This window comes from Rattus norvegicus, chromosome 8, assembly GCF_021556685.1.
Source record: "Rattus norvegicus strain SHRSP/BbbUtx chromosome 8, alternate assembly SHRSP_T2T, whole genome shotgun sequence".
Classification (NCBI taxonomy): Eukaryota; Metazoa; Chordata; class Mammalia; order Rodentia; family Muridae; genus Rattus; species Rattus norvegicus.
In genome coordinates this window covers 103854239-103874394 of record NC_141541.1, presented here as the reverse complement: position 1 = coordinate 103874394, position 20156 = coordinate 103854239, and the positions used below count along the sequence as shown (strand labels likewise).

The 20156-nt window shown below is 38.9% G+C and overlaps 1 protein-coding gene across 14 annotated transcripts in view; it reads left to right on the top strand.

Moving 5' to 3' along the window:
- The first annotated feature begins 530 nt into the window (after positions 1–530).
- Positions 531–20156, top strand: part of U2surp (U2 snRNP-associated SURP domain containing) — a 56783-nt gene continuing 37157 nt past the window's right edge. For 4 of the 14 annotated variants that reach the window (NM_001430541.1, XM_087562286.1, XM_087562281.1 and 1 more), the window contains 10 exon segments: positions 531–599; positions 8842–8886; positions 10487–10618; positions 15125–15223; positions 17297–17411; positions 17861–17994; positions 18766–18833; positions 19307–19401; positions 19481–19513; positions 19607–19689. In NM_001430541.1, coding sequence (NP_001417470.1) covers positions 555–599; positions 8842–8886; positions 10487–10618; positions 15125–15223; positions 17297–17411; positions 17861–17994; positions 18766–18833; positions 19307–19401; positions 19481–19513; positions 19607–19689 — 849 coding nt within the window. In that variant the 5' untranslated portion in view covers positions 531–554. 14 annotated transcript variants of the gene reach the window in all.

Sequence of the window (20156 nt, the reverse complement as noted above, 5' to 3'; positions counted from 1 at the left end):
TTTATCCGATTACTCTGGTTTTTCTAAACTCTGCAGTCAATGCTCACCATTTTTAACGTGAGCAGACAGCAAATTTGCCTTCCCACCAAGGTCTGCTCCCGAGGTGTCGTGACGCAAACAAGTGTCTCGACCGTCTGACTTATTAGCTGAGCTGAGACGCCCGGCTCACGTGGCTACTGCAGTTCTTTTAAAAGAGCATCTTCCTTTCCCCCTCAGGAAGTAGAACACGCTCGCATCTAACAAGGGTTGGCTCTAGGAAGAGAGTGACCGAATTATCAGTTGATGGCCTTGAAAGTCGGGTCAAGGAGAGTTCCTAAATTCCGCAGGCGCGTGACGTGACTAGACGCCGCAATTCACCGGAAGACCAGAGGGATGGGCGGGGCGCGTGAAGCGACTTGACGCGGAAGTCACGCGGCCCGGCGCCTCTGAGTTCTCTATTTCGGCATTCGGCTACTGGGCCTGGCAGGCTTCTGGCGCGCTCCGCTGATATCTGTTCTTTCGGTGCTCGACTCACCCGCGCTGCTGCCTCCGCTGAAGGAGGAGCAAAGCTCAAGATGGCCGACAAAACGCCAGGCGGATCTCAGAAGGCCAGTTCAAAGGTAGTTTCTCTTAGAGATCTCCGTCAGTCAGTGGGTCTTTGACTGTGGTCAGGAGCCTACAGAAATCCCTGGCCTTCGAGAGCTTATCGGGGTGAGGGGCTGAGGCCTGTTCGCCATAGTGGGCCTGGCACCGCTGCACCAAGGTGCGCAGGTTGAGAGGCCCGAGAGCGCGCGTCCGTCCCGGCTGAGATTCAGCCCCACACTAGCGTGCCTGCTGGCGAGCGGGGCTTATCTCTCGTTTGACTTTGGGGTCAGACCAGTGATTCAGACAGTGGTCCGGTGTCCTTGTGTCGCAGCTTGCTGCCCTCGGAGGCCTCCGGCTTAGCGACTGGGAGAGGCGGGAAGGTTCCCGATCTTAAGTGTCTCTTTCCCTCATCCCCCTTCTTTATTTTGGATCTCACTCGCTCCTGGCCTTACTCAGTTTCTCTCATTACCTTCCAGGAAATTAGCCTGGACGGTTGCAAGTGTGTGGGAGAGGCCCGCCGATGGAGGGCCTGGGGTTGGGACGTGCGGAGAGAGCCGCTCTCTGAGCCTCTGGATTAGTGCCACACTTCACATGTGGCTTTCCCCTCACTTCCCAAGAAGTGAAAAGTGAACATCACTTTTGAGGGCCGCAGACTCAGGGCCTCTATCCGTATGTGGGGTTTCCACTGGAAAGGAAAACTACGGTAGACCTGGAAATTGCCCAAAGGCTAGTGCCTTGCATTTGAGATTACAGGGAGCTCTGTGCATTGCTTGGGAAAACCGTTGAGCTGTGAAAGTAGTTTAGCGTTACTTAGTAAGGTTGTGTTAACAATTGGTATTGGTTGCCATCTTGGCCATCACGTTTAGTCCTATTTATTTATTTACTTAATATTATTTTGCTTTGAGATTCTCATCCCTATCTCGTTACTAAACCAGTTGTGAGGCTTTAGATGCAGAGACAAGAGTTGGGTAACACGTAAAAAGAGTCTAGGGACTTAAAAGTGTAGGATTATCTGCTTGCATTTGCAGTTTGGTTTAAGAAACAAACCAAACTTGCCTTTTTTACAATAAGGCTGACATTTATTTATTTATTTTAAAATTTTTGCCATTTTGCGGAATGATTGCCCCATATTTACTTTGCAAATGGTAATAATGATCTTACTAGACATTTACTAGTCCGGTGAAACTATGGTAGGGGGCCAGTTCTGGTTGTGCTTACACCAGACCTTTTACTGTAAGTCAGTTTCCTTTTTCTCCAGTAGATTTTCCCTCCTCACCTTTGTGGGGGAGAAGGTGAAATGAAAGGGTATCTCATGCTGCCACTCCTCCCTCAAACTCAAGACAAAAACAGCTGCCCACATCCATAATTACTCTTTGTTTTTTCTTTTTCTTCTCAAAGCATTAAGTATTCCCTACATGAGGCCTGGATAGATTAAGAGTTTTCAAAGTATGTGTTCAGACTTCCTTCTAAAGGAATACTTCTCAGGACTCTGAATGTATAGGTGCTTATGACTCTGAATATGCAGTTTTTAAGTATTAAGTAACTTGTTGGATTTTTCCATTGATAATGTTGTCAGCTTATAGTCCTTTAGATGTCACTAAAGGGTTTCTTACTGTGTCTGGAAAGGGAATATTTAGATTCAGTTTTGCCAGGATTTTTCCATGTAATGGAAAATTGTTGGAGTAGCAAGGTTATAGATTTTGAAAACAAATGGCGTTTAGATTCAAATCCTGATTTAGTAATTAAGTCTATTTGTGATAATATTAAGGCAGATTTTCTGATCTCTTGAGCCTCAGGTTTGCTCATTTTATTACAGGAAAAAATATCTTTATAGGGCTGATATAAAGATTGAGTTACTATCTGTAAATGTATAGCGAACCTTACTTCAGTTTCTAAGTCTGTATATGTCATCCATCCATCCTGCATACTAGTTTTTTTTTTAAATTTTTTTTTTAAGATTTATTTATTTATTATATATAAATACACTGTAGCTGTCTTCAGATACACCAGAAGAGGGCATCAGATCCCCTTACAGATGGTTGTGAGCCACCATGTGGTTGCTGGGAATTGAACTCATGACCTCTGGAAGAGCAGTCGGGTGTTCTTAACCACTGAGCCATCTCTCCAGCCCCCATACTAGGTTTTTGAGACAGGGCCTCACGTAGCCCAGGCTGGCTTGAACTTGTACTATAACTTTCAGCATTCTGATCCTCCTTCCTTGCATTTTCCCAGAGTTGGGATTATAGGCATATGTCAACTGTTTCCAGCTCCCTTTTCTTTTTTAAAGTCCTAGAAAGCACTGATTTGGATTATTAAGCCATCAGCTATCATAATGACTGCTGAAATTGCTGTTTTTTAAAATATATTTTGAATGTAAGTCTAGACATTATTAGAATATAAGGTCATTTTGACCTTAGTATTTGGAATTTCCAGGGTTGATTTCTTTCTCTAGAAATAACAGGTATTTACCTTTTATTCTGTGCTGTACATTAAGTGAGTAGAGACTTCTATTTCATGCTTTTTCTATGGTAGTTAAAGTTCCATTAATATGGATAGAGGTGTTTATTAGTCATTTCTACACATTGAAGGGAATATTAATTTTGTATAAGATGCAGGGTTTTTGCCATTGACAATGGTGGACTCTCTGTCTTTTACAAAAGTGTGTGTGTGTGTGTGCACATGCACACCCTCATGCTGCATATGTGAAAGTCAGAGGCCAACACCAGGTTCTGAGGATCAAACTCAGGTCTTCCGGCTGTGGCATATGTCTGCATTCTCTGAGTTATGCTCTTGGCCTCATTAATGTTTCTTAATTACAAAATACATAAACCACTAGAATTCTTTTTAGCTTTAAAATTAATTTCATGATGTACACAGTATATGTAGTTGTTCTTGCTAGGGGGACTTGGTGGGGGGTTGCCCTTCCACGTTCCCTTTTATTTTATGTAATTGTTCCACACTTTTCATTTTTAATATCTCCTGGTAGACACTGAGCATATATTTTAGAAATGAACAGAATTTCGTTTGCATTTTTCCTATTGCTAAGGTATTGTTGCATGGCTTCAGGAGGGGTTTTGGAGTCATTGTAGCTCTGCTTCAAAGCAGAGAGACAGAACCTATGGTTGTTAACCTGAGATATTGTTAAACATAAAAAATAAGTTTATTTAAAAATATGTTATTTTACCAGGCAGTGGAGGCCCATGCCTTAAATTCCAGCACTTAGTATACAGAGGCAGGTTGATCTTTGTGAGTTTCAGGGCGGGGGGGGGGGGGGAGACTATACACAAAGAAGCCCATCTTGAAAAACAAACAAACAAAAAAGAAAAAAATTATTTGACCCTTACTTTGTTTGCATGTTTATACATGTGAGGATTTGAGGACAACGATTATATTTCATTGTGTGGCTGTGACAATATCTGTCTCCTTTTTAAAAAAACGTATTTTATTTATTGTGTGTGAATGTATGTGGACCTGGCTGGAGGTTAGAGTTTGGCTTGAAGGAGTTGCTTTTTCTTCTCTGTCATTTGGGTCTTGGAGATCATCCTTTGTTAAGGATGGTCAGACTTGGTAGCAAGCACCTTTACCTGGTAACCTGTTTTGCCTGCTCCAGTACCTTTTTCTTTTTTTAATCATTTCTTGGTAACCCTTTCTATGGAGATGTCTATGTGAGCAGACGTCTACTTACTTACTCTAGGTAGGAAACTGACAGGAAGATACCAGCAAAGTTCAGCTTGGTGACCCAATGTGTTTTATTGGTTTTACTTACAGAAGTGTGGAATAGAGGTTATTTACAGGAACAGAAATGATTTCAAAACAGCTACATGCAGTTGGTCTGAGCGTCTTCTGGGTACTGGTCTGTTTCAGTTGTCTTGGCTGGGCCCAGAATATCTCTTAGCAGTCCTCACTACTTTTAGTCTCTTGTAGGGTATCTGGTTAGTTTGAGGTACTTTCTGAAGCTTTTGGATTGTTTATTTTCTAAGTGTCTCTGCAGGATGAAATGTTTACCTCCATAGTAGAATATTCTGTGTCTGGAGATTTGCTCTCCAACATGGTGGTTAGCTTGGAGAGAATTGCTGCACAGCACCATCAGAAGCTGCCTTACGGAGGTAAATGAACGAAACAGGAATTACTGAGTCTGAGCGTGTAGTACTGAATTGACAGACTGAGTACTAGTTAAAAATAGTAAAATTAGAATCTATTCAAGGCTTGAAATTTCTATTTATCACGTGCACGCAACATGGAGATTTAAGTTTGAAAAATAGTTTGTCAGCTTGAAACTGACCTTTAATATGTTATGATTGCAGCTTTATCTTAAAATATAAAATGGCTCAACTTTTTAGTGGTTAGCTGTGTTTTGAGTGGAAGTAGGAAGTATGGCACCACCTCTCCCATTTCTGAGAGACAGGATCTTACTATGTAGCCCGTGCTATCTGAACTCACTGTGTAGCCTAAATTGGCCTTGGACTGATTTATTCAGAGTACTAGGATTATAGGCCTGAACATCATGTCCAGCTTAAACAAATTCTCTCCTTTCTTTTCCTTCTTTCCTTTCTTCTTGCTCTCTTCCTTCCATTTTTCTTAGACATGGTCTAATGCGCTAGCCTCAAACTCTCTATGTAGTTTTGGATGACTTTAAACTTTTGATCTTTATGTCTTCTGCATCCAGTGTTGGGCAAGTACTCTACTAATGGAGTTACATCCTTAGTCTCTGACTTTTTATTTTCTTGATTAGTTTTGGACTTGATTTTTTAGATACATTTATTTTATGTATGTGAGTGTCTTGAATGAATGTACATCACATGTGTATCTGATATCCAAGGAGTCAGAAGAAGTCATCAATCCCTCAGAACTACTGGTGGTTATAAACTGCCCTGGTTCTCTGCAAGAGCAACAAGTGCTCCTAACTCTTCCGACTTTATTTTTGACTTATTTTATGTATATAACAGTTTTGTCTGTTTGTCTGTATATGCACAACATGCATGTCTGGTGCTTGTGGAAGTCAGAAGAAAGCATCAGATCCCCTGAGATTAGAGTTGTGAGTTATAGACACACCATGTAGATCCTGGGAATCCTGGGTCCTCTGCAAGAGAAAGTAACGAGTATTCTAAACTATTGAGCAATTCTCAGCCTTCCTAAGGCCATGTTGTGATGACCCCAACCATAAAATTATTTTTGTTGCTACTTCATAAATGTAATTATGCTACTGTTACGAATCTTAATGTAAATCTGTGTTTTCTGATGATGGTCTTAGGCCACTCCTATGAAAGGGTCGTTTAACACCTCCCTCCCGTCCCCCCCAACCCTCAGAAACCCTGAGAACTGGGCTCTAGATCATGTTTTAGACTTGAACCTGCAGCACTGTTTTGCTAGATTATGACTGTTGGTGTTAAAAATATTCTCTTACTGGACTGATTTGTTTCTAAAGATTTATCTTTTAATTCTTTTGGCTTTCTTTTGTGGAACTCCTCCCCTTGGAAAGTAAACCTTAGGAAGGAAATACAGCTGCTTGCCTTAGTAGTAGATGAATGAAGAGGTCATTCATTTGCTGTACAAATCGAAGACTTCTGTATCTCTAACCCTTTTTACAAAGAGCATAATTTTTAAAATAAAATTAATATTGGAGATTGCCTCTTAAACTGTGTTGTTGGGAATCGGTTCTAGGATCTTGCACACACTGAGGGCACCCTCTGTCTCTGAGGTATGTCTTCAACCTGGAAATAACAGTTTTGAAAGCCAATGACACCTGAGGCTACTGTTAGAATTACAGGTTTGTTCTTCACCTTTTAAGAAAATTTAGAAACATCAAACATGTATTTAAGCATTTCCTATTTGATAGTATTTGGGAGTGTGAGTCAATAATTAACTATATTATACACAATGTTTTAATACTCTTGAAAGCATTAAAACATTCTGTATAGTATAGTTAGTTATTATAAAATATTATTTTATGAGTATGGGTGTTTTGCCTGCATGTATGTCTGTACCATGTGTATGGCTGGTACCCACAGGGACCCAGAAAAAGGAGTTACAGATGATTGTGACCTGCAGTGCGGGTGTTTGGAATTCAGCCCATGTCCTCTGAATAGTAGCCAGTGCTCTCTAATCACCGAGCAGTCTCTCCAGTCCCAATGTTTTTTGTTGTTGCGTTAAGCCGAAACTTTTGTTTGTGGCTTGAGTAACTACTTATTAATGAGAGGGCAGAGTGGTGTGTAGTCTAGAGTGTTGCATTTTTGGGAGGTACTTGTGTAGCATGTTATATATATCATATAGTTATGTTGAAACTCTTTCTCTTGCCTGATCTTGAACTTGATGCTGAGATAAAATTTCAAACAAGAAACTTCCTGAGTTTGAGGGAGCATGGTCTGTATCAGGAGAGAGTCAGTACGAATAATAGAGCAAGGCAGAGCTGTTTCTGAAAGGAAGGAAATGATGCCTGCCTGAGTGGAGATGGGAGCTGCTCAGAGCTTAGTACGATTTGGCTGAACAGTGAGCAGAGTTCTGAAGGTTGTATTTTGGGGAATAAGATGAAGACTAAATGACTGGGAAATCAATTGTTAAATGTACGTTCATAGGAAGAATAAAACTAAGACTGGAAAGATGATGATTGGGCTAAATTGTGAAAGGATCTGGATGTAGGAGAGAAAATTAGGGGGACTGGACAGTCCTTAGGATAGTTGTACCAAAATATAAGGGAGAAAGGGTTTGGAGTCCCAGAGGTGAGATAAAGGCGCTGCATTGCTGGCTCAATGAGGTTTGCTCCCCATACCGCCATGTCCTTTCCTGGAAGCTTTCCCCAGGAATCTTCCTTTTTCTGCTAGGGATTTGCCTGGCCAGATGTGCTCTCGGTGGTATAGTCACATTGTTTCAGCTGCCTTCCCCCCCCACCCCCCTTCTTTAGTGTCTAGGAGGCCAGGGACATGGCTCAGCAGGTAAAGGTGATTCCTATCAAGCCTGGTGACCTGAGTTCTGTCCCTTGACTTGGGTGGTAGAGGAGAGAACTAACTTCTACACATTGCCTTTTGATCTTCACAAGACACACACGTACTCATGTATGCACATAAAGTAAAAAAACCTTATGAGCCTCAGCTTGCATGTCTTTGTGAATTCTAAGCCTACAATTACTCTGATTGGAATGCTGGGTAGCTGCTGTAGCACCTCTGGTAAATGGTTTGTGGTCTGACAGCTGACATCTTTAGTTGACATCAGCTAGTCCATCCTCTCAGGTCCTGCTGGTGCTGCTTTGTTTAAAGTTTATCACATTGTAGCTGACCTTTGAACTAGATACTTGTGGATTTTGAAATTTACCAACTTGATGGACCGTTATTTAAGTGACAACCTTTTTAAATTTTTGGTTTGCACTGCTATTTCTAATGCTATTTGTAATGTTTTCATCCCAAGCCCCACCACATGCCAAGGTATTGAATGGAGGTCAGAGGACCTCTTGTGAGAGCTGGTTCTCTCACCAGGTGGATCAGGGATTGAACTCAGGTTGGTGGCACCTTTATCTGCTGTCTGAGTGACCCTGAGAGATAGTCTTGATGATTAGATTACAAGTGTCTTGGAGTCAGAAGAGACTGAACTATGAGGAAACAAGTAGAGTTGGTTATGCCACAGATTAAGGATGTGCTGCCCCTTTAAGCTGCTCTCTTGCAAGCTCTCTTATAACAGGCTGAAAGGCAGATGTTTTGAGATTTGATGATAAGATCTTTCTTAAACTAGTTCTACAGTGAATTATTGTGCCTTCTGCTGGACAGTGAAGGTTAGTGTGTGTGTGTGTGAGTGTGTGTGTGTGTGTGTGTGTGTGTGTGTTTGTTTTCTTTCTGTTACAACCCATTATTTTTGTTTGCTCTGAGTGACTAGAAGAAGAGAGGGTGATTTCTCTTGTACTAAGAAGTTGCTGCTATGGCAATATTAGTTCTAGGCCTTGTGAGAAGCTTTTGTACAAATGTTTTGTTATGAATAGTGGTTGGTTCCCAGCCTGTAATATGCCAAGGTAATTCTACTTCAGATCTTTGATTAGTATTTGTTTAATATCTTTGGAAATATAGATTAGTATTTGTTTAATATTTAGAAATATGGATTGTTAATTTTAAAGAATTAATTTAGCACATTGGATCACAACTTTTTTGTAAGTTGGAGAGTGCCATTGTTTAGTTTCATTAGCTGAGAAGCAGTGGCTGAAGCTAGGGGAGATTAAACCTTGCAGCTGAAAAAGCAATGTAGACAGAATTTTCTGGTTCTTTAAATATGTGCTTTTTTTTGTTTTGATACTTGTAGAGCCGATCATCGGATGTTCATTCATCTGGATCTTCAGATGCTCATGTAAGTATAAAAGATTTAGCTTGGGGTGGGGATTTAGCTCAATGTAGAGTGCCAAGGCCCTGGGTTCAGTCCTCAGCTCCAGAGGGGAAAAAAAGTCTTTTTATATATGTATGTATGTATGTATGTATATATATATGTATGTATATATGTATGTGTATATATATGTTACACGGTAAATGAATACAGTTATATGTGTGAACATCTGTGTCTTCCTTTGTGTTTTGTTTATATAAACTTCAAATTGTATTAGACACTTGACATGTATTTAATTTTTTATTTTACTTATAAAATTCTGTACACATAAATGACCCCTTTCTTGCTGCACTTTGTACCTGCCTTTTGAACTCCCTGCAAATCAGCTGGCATAAAGTGTGCTGTTCACTTCTTTCTCATGGCATAATGTTCTACTATAGAAAGATAGACTTGTTTGTTTTCCTAGTGGGTAAGTAACTTTTTGTTTAAAGTTTTTTGGCATTTTGAATACTGCAATAAATATTTTTCCACATGTACTGCAGTGTCGTATGCAGACTCCTACTACAAGTTGTTGAACGTTTTCAGCAGTATGTGAACTCAGAATTATTTTGTGGTAGGAGCTTTGGGAGATGGTACCTGTGTGAAAACTGGTCATGTTTCGTATCACCTTTGTTCAGGGGTACTGAGATAGGTAGGTAGATGGATCGGTCCCTGGACCACCCTGGCCAGCCAGCATCCATGGCTATTGAGTTCCCGGTTCAGTGAGAGACTGCTTTAATGAAAGGCTGGCAAGTGACTAAGGAAGAGAGATACTTCCTCTGGTCTCCAAACGTATGCACAAACAAGTATACACATGCTCTTCCCCCATGCCTCATGTAGGCCAAAATAAACCCCCTTTCTACAAATGCCAAGGCATGATTTACCTTTTTCCTTGTGTTTGCATCTTCCCTGCTAGTGCCGAAACAACTGGTAGGTGAACGTTAGGCACATTAGCATGAATCAAGGAAAGTGGCTCCAAAATACACTGTTGTATTCACTCCCATCTTATACAGTAAAATATGCTGGCTTAGTATTTCGGTGGGTGGGCCTAGCGTCTGAGAGGATAAAGCAGAAAGATCATGGGACCAGGACATTGAAGCTGAATCACTACTCAGGAAAAAAAAAGGAAGAAAAAAGGGTATTATTTTTCATGAAGTTATAAAACACTGAAGACTGAACTCATGCACGGGCCTTTCATTTTCATGTCCTGTGTGGTGGAACAAGTACATGTAAGGTCCTCTACTTCCTTGTTTGCAGTGGGGGTGACTACGCTGAAGACGCAGCTCTAGTCTGTGAACGACCCTTCTTGACAGAACGCCTGATGTATAAACTTGTTATCTGACTTGGGTATTGGACAGTATTTTGTTAACTGTTACTTCAAGAGTAACATGTTTCCAGTGTGATATTTCAGCTTTCAAGGGCAAGCCAGAGTTCATGAAAACTTAAGGAATTTACTTATGAACTTGGCGGTGTTGTTAATGTTTTAGATAACAGTGAATCTTGTCAGTATGTAGACACTTTGGATTAATTCTAGTTTTTAGTACTGTGGATGTCATATTTGAAACCATTTTTAAAACTTTATCTGAAGATGGACGCATCTGGACCCTCAGATAGCGATATGCCAAGTCGAACACGACCTAAAAGCCCAAGAAAACACAATTATAGGAATGAAAGTGGCCGTGAAAGCCTTTGCGATTCTCCTCATCAGAATCTCTCAAGAGTGAGTATTGCTAAAGATGACAGAGGACGGCTGCCGGTTTTACTCTGTCCTTGATTGAATGTAGTAGTTCTGTACTTGGTTCTTTTTTTGGTGTTTGAGACAGATCCCACCACATAGCTCTGGCCGTCCTGAAACTCGATTTGTGAAACAGGCTGGCTTCAAACTCAGATATATGCCCGCCTTGCCGCCTGAGTGCTAGATTAAAGATGCATGCCACCACTGCCTGACCTTGTTTCCTTTTATGCTATTTGAAATTAATATTCTTTATTAATGATAATTAGATGTTTCATTAAAGGTGTTTAATTTTTTAATTTTCTTGAAAAATAAGCATTTGAATGTAAGTGACCATTGTCATAATTACTGAGTTGTTAGAGACATTCAGGCGGTGGGACAGTGGTGGTGCTCACCTTTAATCCTAGCACTTGGGAGACAGAGGCAGGCAGGTACCTGAGCTTGAGACCAGCCTGGTTAACAGTTTAGTTCCAGGACATCCAGAGCTGCACAGAGAAACCCTGTCTTTAAAAAACAAAACAGAACAAAAAAAAGGAAATATTTAAGCAGTTAAGACAATCCTTGGATCTGGTGAAGTTGCTCAGAAAGGTGCAGGCTGTGTAACCCTAGAAACAAGTTGGATTGCTAGAGCCTGTGTACAGGTGGATGGAGAGAAATAACTTTACAAAGTTGCCTTCTGACCTCCACACACATGCCTTGGCATGCACATCCACCTACCTACAACATGCGTGTATATGCACAGGATGAAAAAGGATGTGTTCCTAGTGCTCTGAGAGCTTATGTGTTTGCTCTGAAAACAAACAAGAATAGATGTTAATCACTTGGATAAATGAAGTCCTAGTACAATCAGGAACACAGAGATTCTCCGTGTTTGTGTATGTGTGTGTGTGTGTGTTGTACACATATGTGTGTGCAAGTGCAAGTAGAGGCCAGAGGTCAACATTGAGAATCTTTCTCAATCACCCTGCCTTGTTTATTATGAACCAGGGTCCCTTACCAAATCTAGAATTCCACTAACGTTCTGCCGGCCCAGCTAGCTATTGGGCTCTAGACCCACGGTACTGGGGTTACAGACATGTTCTCCACTCCCACTGACTGCGTTGGTGCTGGGGATCCATACTCAGGTCCCATTGATACAGAGATTGCACTGACTGAGTTTCAGTCTCCCCAGCCCTCTAGAATTGGGTTTGTTACTACAGAACATCCCTTAAGTCAAGTTTTCTAAAATCTATGTAAAAAATAAAATTTTCTTGAGATAGATGTATGTTAGTGTATTTATCTAGCATGTATGAGGTCCTACGTTCAATTCCCAGCACTATTTTAAGGTGTACAACTTAAATAATTTTTCTCGTGAAGAAGTTTAGAAAATACTGTTATCAGTCAGCTATCATTAAACATTGATCATACTTAAAAAAAAAAGGACTGGAACTCTTATGTAGACCAGGATAGTCTTGAATTCACAAAGATCTTCTGCTTCTGTCTCCATAGTGCTGGGACTAAACACATGCTCCACCATGCCATAGGAACACGTCTTAAATTAGCTTTCTTGCTTGCTTTCTTTCTTTCTTTCTTTCTTTTTTTTAAACTAAAAAACTTAACTTTTACATAAAGGATTATATTCTTCATTTGAATAAACACTCAGTTTTTGATTTTTTTTTTTTTTTTTTTTGCCATTTCTCTTTTGGATATATAAACAAAATTTGAGCATGCAAAAATTGAGATGTTTCTTTTCTTTCTTCTTCTTTCTCCTTTCTTCGTTCCTTCCTTCTGTTTTTCCTCCCCTTCTTGTTTTGAGAATGAGTTTCTCTGTAGCCCTGACTGTCTTGATCTTAGCCAAAAGGCCGAGAAGGGATAGCCCTGGCTGTCTTAAAACTTGTTCTGTAGACCAGGCTGCCTTCAACTCAGATCTACCTGCCTCTGCCTCTTGACTGCTGGGATTAAAGGTGTGTGCCACCATGCCTGGCTACAAATTTAGCTTCTTAGAATTGTGATTTTCCTCCAATTTCAATGTAATTTTCATTTGAAGCTAACTCTAATTACAGTGAATGATGGCAAGACATTTTATTCTTTTTGGAGGGAAACATGATTTTGAATCTGTTTGAAAATATGATTTTGGGGGCTGGAGAGATGGCTCAGTGGTTAAGAGCACTTTTGCCCAGGACTGGTTTAGTTCCCAGTAACCCACAGGTGACCTACAACCATCTGTAACTCCAATTCCAGGGGATTTGACACTCTCTTCTGGTCTCATCGTGCAAAACACTCATAAAATAGAAATCTTAAAAGAGAAGGAGAGAGAAAGAAAAATGACTTGTGCTATCAACTGCTTATGTTTCACGGAGGGCTTCAGAATAGGTGGTCTCAATGTTTGTCTACCAACTGTACTTCCAGAGTCTAATTTAGTACTTTGTTAGCTTCTCATTTTAGTAAGGAAGAGAAAAACTCCAGATTTCAGTGTTTAGGCTGTATTTAATAACTACCCTACTACCTTTTACATTTGTGAGTCCTGAGTAACATGAAACAACCAAAGGCCTATAGACTATTTAGATCAGATTTCAGAAGGAAACTGCTTCTAAATTGTACAAACGAAGGTCTCAGTAAAATGTTTCTCTGGACAGGTAGGTGGATCAAGTTGTAAGGGTTCTCGCCACCAAACCTGATGCACCAGCTTGCTGCTTGGGACCTCCATAGTGACGGAAGAGAGCTAGCTCTCTGAAGTGCTTTGGCCTTCACACATATGCTTTGCATATGTGCCCTGTCTCTAATATGAATACACACAAACACAAATAAAAATTTATATATATGCATTTTGATCAAATCCACCCTCTATTCTTTCCCTCCAAACTTCATGTGCTTTTTCTTAATTTTTAAAATTTTAATTACAATTACATCATTATTTTCCCCTTCTCGTTTCTCCCTCTATCCTCTCCTGTGTTCTACCTTCTGACTTCCTCTCAAATCCACTCGCCCTTTCTCTGACTATTATGGGTATGTGTGTATGTATGTATATATTCACATACATATCTAAATATAACCTGCTGAATTGTTTTAGTGTTGCTTGTGTATGTATGATTTCAGGGCTAACCTCTTGGTATTGTAGAACCAGTTGAGGGCCTCATCCCTGGGGAAGACTAATTCTCCTTCTCAGCAGTCTTTAGTTGCCTGGCTTCTGTCTAGAGTAGGGCCACCAGAGATTTCCTTCTTCCGCTTTAGCATGTCTGTTGGTGGTGTTATTTCAGGTCATGTTTGGGCAGCCACATAAGGTTCCATGGGTGTCATTTCTCCTCGTCATTTCTAGGAGACAATCTCTCAGCAGACTTCCTGGTCTCTGGCTCTTATCTGTCCCTACAGTTGTGCTTTAGATGAATTCCTCAGGCTTGAGTGCCCCTCAGTCAGTCAGTTATTCCCTGTACTTTGAACAGTTGTAGTTTCTGCAGTGGTTTCTCACAGTTGCAAAGAGAAGCTTCTTTGAGGGTGAGAGCTGCTCTGTCAGGCAAAGGTAGCTCCAAGCTTGGTCACATCATAGCTGTGCTGTGCTGTGGGGATGGCAGTGAACAGGGACAGGATGGCAGAGGGAAGAAGGAATTCCACTCTGTATTCTCTAAACCCAGTGTGTTCAGTCAGTGCTGCCACGTACTGTTTTCTTATAGAAATTGACTCATTTATATGAACTGCTTGGCATGAGAAGTTTATTGGATTTCTTTTTAAGATTTTGACTTCTGGAGTATTTTCATATGCTGGAGGTGTCTTGGGCCCAAGACTAAACATGACTTTCATCTCTGTCTTATGTATATATTACACATACTGCCCAAAGGTAATTTGTTGCACAGTATTTTGCACAGATTTTGACCGCCATCTGTTCTTTGAGATCAGGTATAGAACGTTCCACTTGTGGTATTGAGTTTTTCAGATTTTGGATTTTCCGATTTGGAATGCTCATATGTGTTCAGAAAATATTGATAAAGTTTTATATGTGCTGGAATCTGAATGCAAAGTAGATGGTACATTCTCAACAAAAACATGGGACTATGTTATGTCACTGTTTTTGATTAATGAGGTACTTAATTAAGTTTTAAATGGATGTGGTTTTAGTACCTGAAATGGAAGTAGATGGTGACTCTGAGAGTGGGGAGGACACCTTCCCATCTGAGGATGTATCCTGCCAAAGCTACTTTTGCCCTCCCCTCTGCCCTGCCCCCAGCCTTGATATTTATTTCTTTGTTATTTCAACCTTTATTTCCCTTTAAAAAATGGCTCTTGCCTGTAACTGGCTTTGAGTTAGGAAATAAAAAGCATTCCTTAATTAGTGCTGTTACATCAGAATGACGCCTGATAGGCATCTAAGTTTGGAGTATGCCAGCTTTTCTTTGCATTAGTACTTTAAATTAGAAACACTTCTAAAGATGAAGTTATCAATTAAAGTATGTTAAATGTTATAGGTAACATTAAAATTTGTATGTAAAGACAAAATAATCTTTTTGCTTTTCCTTTTTACAGCCTCTTCTAGAAAACAAGCTTAAAGCATTCAGTATTGGAAAAATGAGCACAGCAAAGCGAACTCTAAGTAAGAAGGAACAAGAGGAACTGAAGAAAAAGGTAATGTTTGAAGTGTATTTTAGGTTATACTTAGAAGTGACCATGTAAGGGGGCAGTAGCAGCCATGTTTCCTATAGAATTTGACTTCTTGATATTTGCAACTCCACACGAGTCAAGTCTTTAACACAAGAGATGTTCAGAATTTTGTTCTCTGTCTGTCTTCTGATCTATAGCTCTATGTGATGATGGGTTCTTGTTGTCAAAGTGTGAGTGTGTGTTTGCGTGTGCATGTACGGTATTGTACCTATCTTCCTTAGATGAATGCTCTAGAGTGAGGGTACTTTTCTCTATTTATCTTTTTTAACTAAATGATTTATCTTTGTGATTACTTGTAGAATAGAAATATTGAACATTTTTATAGCTTTGTAGGGATTTGTGGTTTCGCTCTTTGGACATTATATTACAAATGATATGTTAGGAATGTTATGCACAGGTGCATTTTGGTTTTCTTCTAGTTTCCCTTTTGAGACATATTCCTGAAAGGAAAATTGTTGGAATGGTAAATTAATAAATGTGGTTCTTCTGTACTTGTCAATATTGTTCTCTGTAGGGCAGGGATATTTTGTTCTCTGTCTGTAATGTATTAGTGATGTCACCACCCCCATACACTTGCAAGTAGAGATTATCCTGAGGGAGTTTTTGCCAGTCTGTGGTGTGAAAAATGATGCCTGAGTGTTTGAATTTGCAATTCTTTCAGTGGCAATACAGTTCACCAGCCCCCTGCCTCCATTTTATTTTTATTTCCCTTCTGGTTTCATTCTTCCTTGTAAAAACTGTTGTTATAATCAGTTGCCAGTCTTTCCCCACAACTTCTGTGTTTTTAACCAAGTTTTTTCCTTTCTTTTCCATTTCTGGCTTATAGAGGAATTTCTCTGTATTTTCTTCTAGGATCTGTATTCCTAGGAGAATCCACTAAATTCCTAGGATTATTTCCTAAAATGTAATCTTCATGCAGTTTTTCATGTTACATAGTACAAAAAATTGATTTTGCTTTATCTTTTTTCAAATATTTGTCAATAAGTTAGGTGGTTTTGTTTCTGGGAAAGTCTGTGTTTCCCTCTGACACCAGATGCTTCTTTTATTGATGTATTTACTCTGTAATTGAGGAACACTTTTCTACTTGTTATTTGATGTATTTCTTTTCTGATTTGTTCTATTCTGTTGGACTTGGGTTTCTGAGGTAGAGTCTTCCATAGCTTGCACTGGTCTGGAATTCTGTCTTCCTGTCTGATGTCTGAAGTGATAGGCATGTGCTACCATTCTTAGCTTGGCATTTTATTCATACATATTTGAGGATATTTGGATGGTTTATAAGTGAGAATGTCAGTTCTGCTTTTTTAAATGCCTTGTCAGGAGACATACTGTGGCTTTGCTTCTATTGTATCTTTGATTATTTGAGAATGAAATTTTTATATTTGATGAATTAAGTCATGCCTTGGAGAACTTTTTAAATAGTAATAGGATAATATGTTCTTATATAGTCATTTATCCTACAGTTTGACTCGATTATTTTAAATACATTTACTTGTTTATCTGCATGTGGTAAGTTCTTTCTGCATCTCTAGTAAAGGAGCAACTTTCTAGTAAAGGAGCAAAGCTTTTTTGTTCTAATTTTTAACATTTAATTATTGATAATATATAATGTCCAAGTATTAGATACTCGATTTGAGAATGAAGAGGTTTATATTCTATTTCTTTTTTTTTCTTTTTTATGTATATGGGTGTTTCGTCTGCTTGTATGTGTGCCTGGTATCTAGAGAGGTCAGAAGAGGGAGTTGATCCCTTAGGACTGCAATTGCAAATGGTCGTGAGCTGCCATGAGGATGCTGGGTCCTGGGTTCTTAGGGAAGAGCCAGTGCTCTTAACTGTTGAGCTTTCTCTCCGTGGTAGTTTTGCCTTTAAGCCAGCATTTGGCAGTCAGATCTCTGTTCAAGACCAGTCTGGTCTACATATCGAGTTCAAGTCTGCCTGGCCTCCACGGTGAAATCCTGTTTCAAAACAAAAATAAAACAAATCAGTCAACCATACCCAAATGGCAATTCTTGTGTAACTAATGTTTCATTACGTGTTTAGGAGGATGAAAAGGCAGCTGCTGAAATTTATGAGGAATTTCTTGCTGCTTTTGAAGGAAGTGATGGTAATAAGGTGAAAACGTTTGTTCGAGGCGGGGTTGTTAATGCAGCTAAAGGTCAGTACCAAGATCTGGCTTTGAACAAGCTTGGGATGACATGACAACAGATTAATTATGGAAGACATTTGACATTGAATTCACGTTTCTTTTCTATGAGCACCATCTAGTGGTTAGACTAATTAACAATATAAATGACCAAATATGGAATAATGAAGATTATTGATTAGCGGGACTGTATGAAAGAGATGATAATAACAACAGCAACAATAATAACTAATACCTCTCAAGTTTAAACAAAATGAATTATGTTACAAAGTTTTTAGTGTTTTATAGTTTTGGTATAACATGGTCAAATTGTGATTTTATTTTTTTTAGGTTGAGTGGTAATATGTAAATTTAATTTTATATTCAAATTTTAATACTAAAAGCATCTTAATTTTTATAAGTAAAACTAACAAAAAATAAAATTATATGTAGTTTTTACAACTTAGTATTTTAAATTTCAGATGAACATGAAACAGATGAAAAAAGAGGTAAAATCTATAAGCCATCTTCAAGGTTTGCAGATCAAAAGAATCCTCCAAATCAGTCATCCAATGAAAGGCCACCATCTCTTCTTGTGATAGAGACGAAAAAGCCTGTAAGTCATTAAATAATTGAGCATTTATTTTAGAATCTGGCATTGTCATTGGTATTCTAAGTACATCCACTCTACTAAATTTCTTATGGTTGATGAGTCTTGAAGGTAAGTGTTGATTTTTGATGTTGTCCAGCCCAGTAGTAATTCATGTAGATAAGCAGTGATAGATTAGGTCAGGACATGGCAATGATAGTCTTTGAACATTTGTTACTGTGTTCGTCTTATGTATGTACCGCAAGTCAAAAGTTGGGTTGTCAATGTAGGGTGATACTGTTTTTTTAAACAGTTTTGAATTATGATCCTTAAATTATTAATAACATGTAGTACATGTTTCTCGGGATAGTTTTAGGACCTCTTAGGAATTACTATCAGAGTTGATGTTTCCATTTTCTAAGTTCTCATTATAGAGTTTTTTTCATTGGAAATAGGAGTTTTAGAGGAGGTAATAGGTTGATAAATGTGGGATCAGGTCACTTAGAACCACATTTTGTTAATTAAATATGATTATATTAAATAGTGAGAGGAACTTTTCTTGTGTGGTTGTCAAGATACCTCTAAAAACAAAACACAACAGCTTTATGGCTGTGTAATTCATATACCTTAAAATTGGCTCTTCAAAGTGTATATCATTAGGTTGGCTCTTTTAGTATATTCATGGCTATTCAAAAATTGCCATTTTGCCTTTCCAGAAACTTTTATCACTGCAAAAAGAAACCATAACTTTTTCTTAATCTCTTTTATTTCAATTATAACTTATTATATTCTTCATAGCCACTGAAGAAAGGGGAGAAGGAAAAGAAAAAAAGCAATTTGGAACTTTTCAAAGAAGAACTAAAACAGTAAGTTTTATAGGAGGAATTCTATCATAGGCATGTTGGACTGATAATTGTAGCTGTTAGTGCGTATACTTGTTTTACCAGCTGGCCGACAAGTGAGCTTTCTGTGGCTGCCAATAGATAGGATGTGCTCGGAAATCAAGTAGCATTTATCCAGTGTCTGTTGCTGCTTGTGATGTATAGAGTTAAGTCAGTTGGCTTATGTTCTGTCTGGAATCCTGTTTACTCTTTGGGGTAAAAGTGAGGTGTCATCAAATCTATTAATAGCAAAAAACATAAGTAGTAGTTTTGTGTTGAATTTCCTTTACACCCTGAAAGAGTCATCATTCTTGTCTTGTGACCAAGGGGCTCACTAATCTTATAATTATTGCTAATGCAAATACATTACATTATTTGAAGATGATACTTAGATAAGCTGTTACTAACTATGAATAACTTGTGGCTTACTCTCAGTTAACTATAAATATTTTCAACAGAATTCAGGAAGAACGTGATGAGAGACATAAAACAAAAGGCAGGTTAAGTCGGTTTGAGCCTCCTCAGTCAGACTCTGATGGTCAGCGACGTTCCAGTAAGTGATGTTTGTCTTAAAGCACATATTTATGTCTCATTGTCCTGGAAACTAAGTGTTGTTTTTTCCCCCCTTTAAGTGGATGTGCCTTCAAGAAGAAATAGATCGTCTGGTGGTAATACCGATTTTTTGCTTTTTTAAGCATTAGAAATTGTCTCAACTTTGTATTTTGCAGGGTGTAACTTGTTTTTTCCCCTTGTTCTAGTTCTTGATGATTATGCACCGGGCTCACATGATGTAGGAGATCCCAGCACTACAAACTTATACCTCGGAAACATTAATCCACAGGTAATGTAAAGAAAAGAATAGGAATGTTGACTTATACTCAGTTGTTTTATTTTTTATTGTTTTGATAATTAGATAAAATTAAGATTCTAACATGACAAATCTGATGGAATTAGATAGTATTTAATAATTGTTTTTGAAAACTTGGTACTTATAGTTAGATCCAAATTGTTAACTGTACATTCATGAAGATGTGTCTTCCTTTTTAATAATTAGTTTGTGCTCTTTGAGGCACCTCTTTCTGATATGTAGCTTGCTTTCTTATGGAGTTCCTCTTTTTTTCCTCCTTGTTCTCCTGTTTAAGCTGGAGCTTGGGCTCCTTGTATTTCCCATCTCCCCTGTGCTCTGGTTGCATAGATGTTTAGATCCTAACCAAGATCTCCAAACAGGAAGAGAAGTCAGACATGCTTTTGGTTCTAGTAGCTCTTAAGATGCTAAACCCTAGCTGTTTATTTAAATAAAATAGAAGG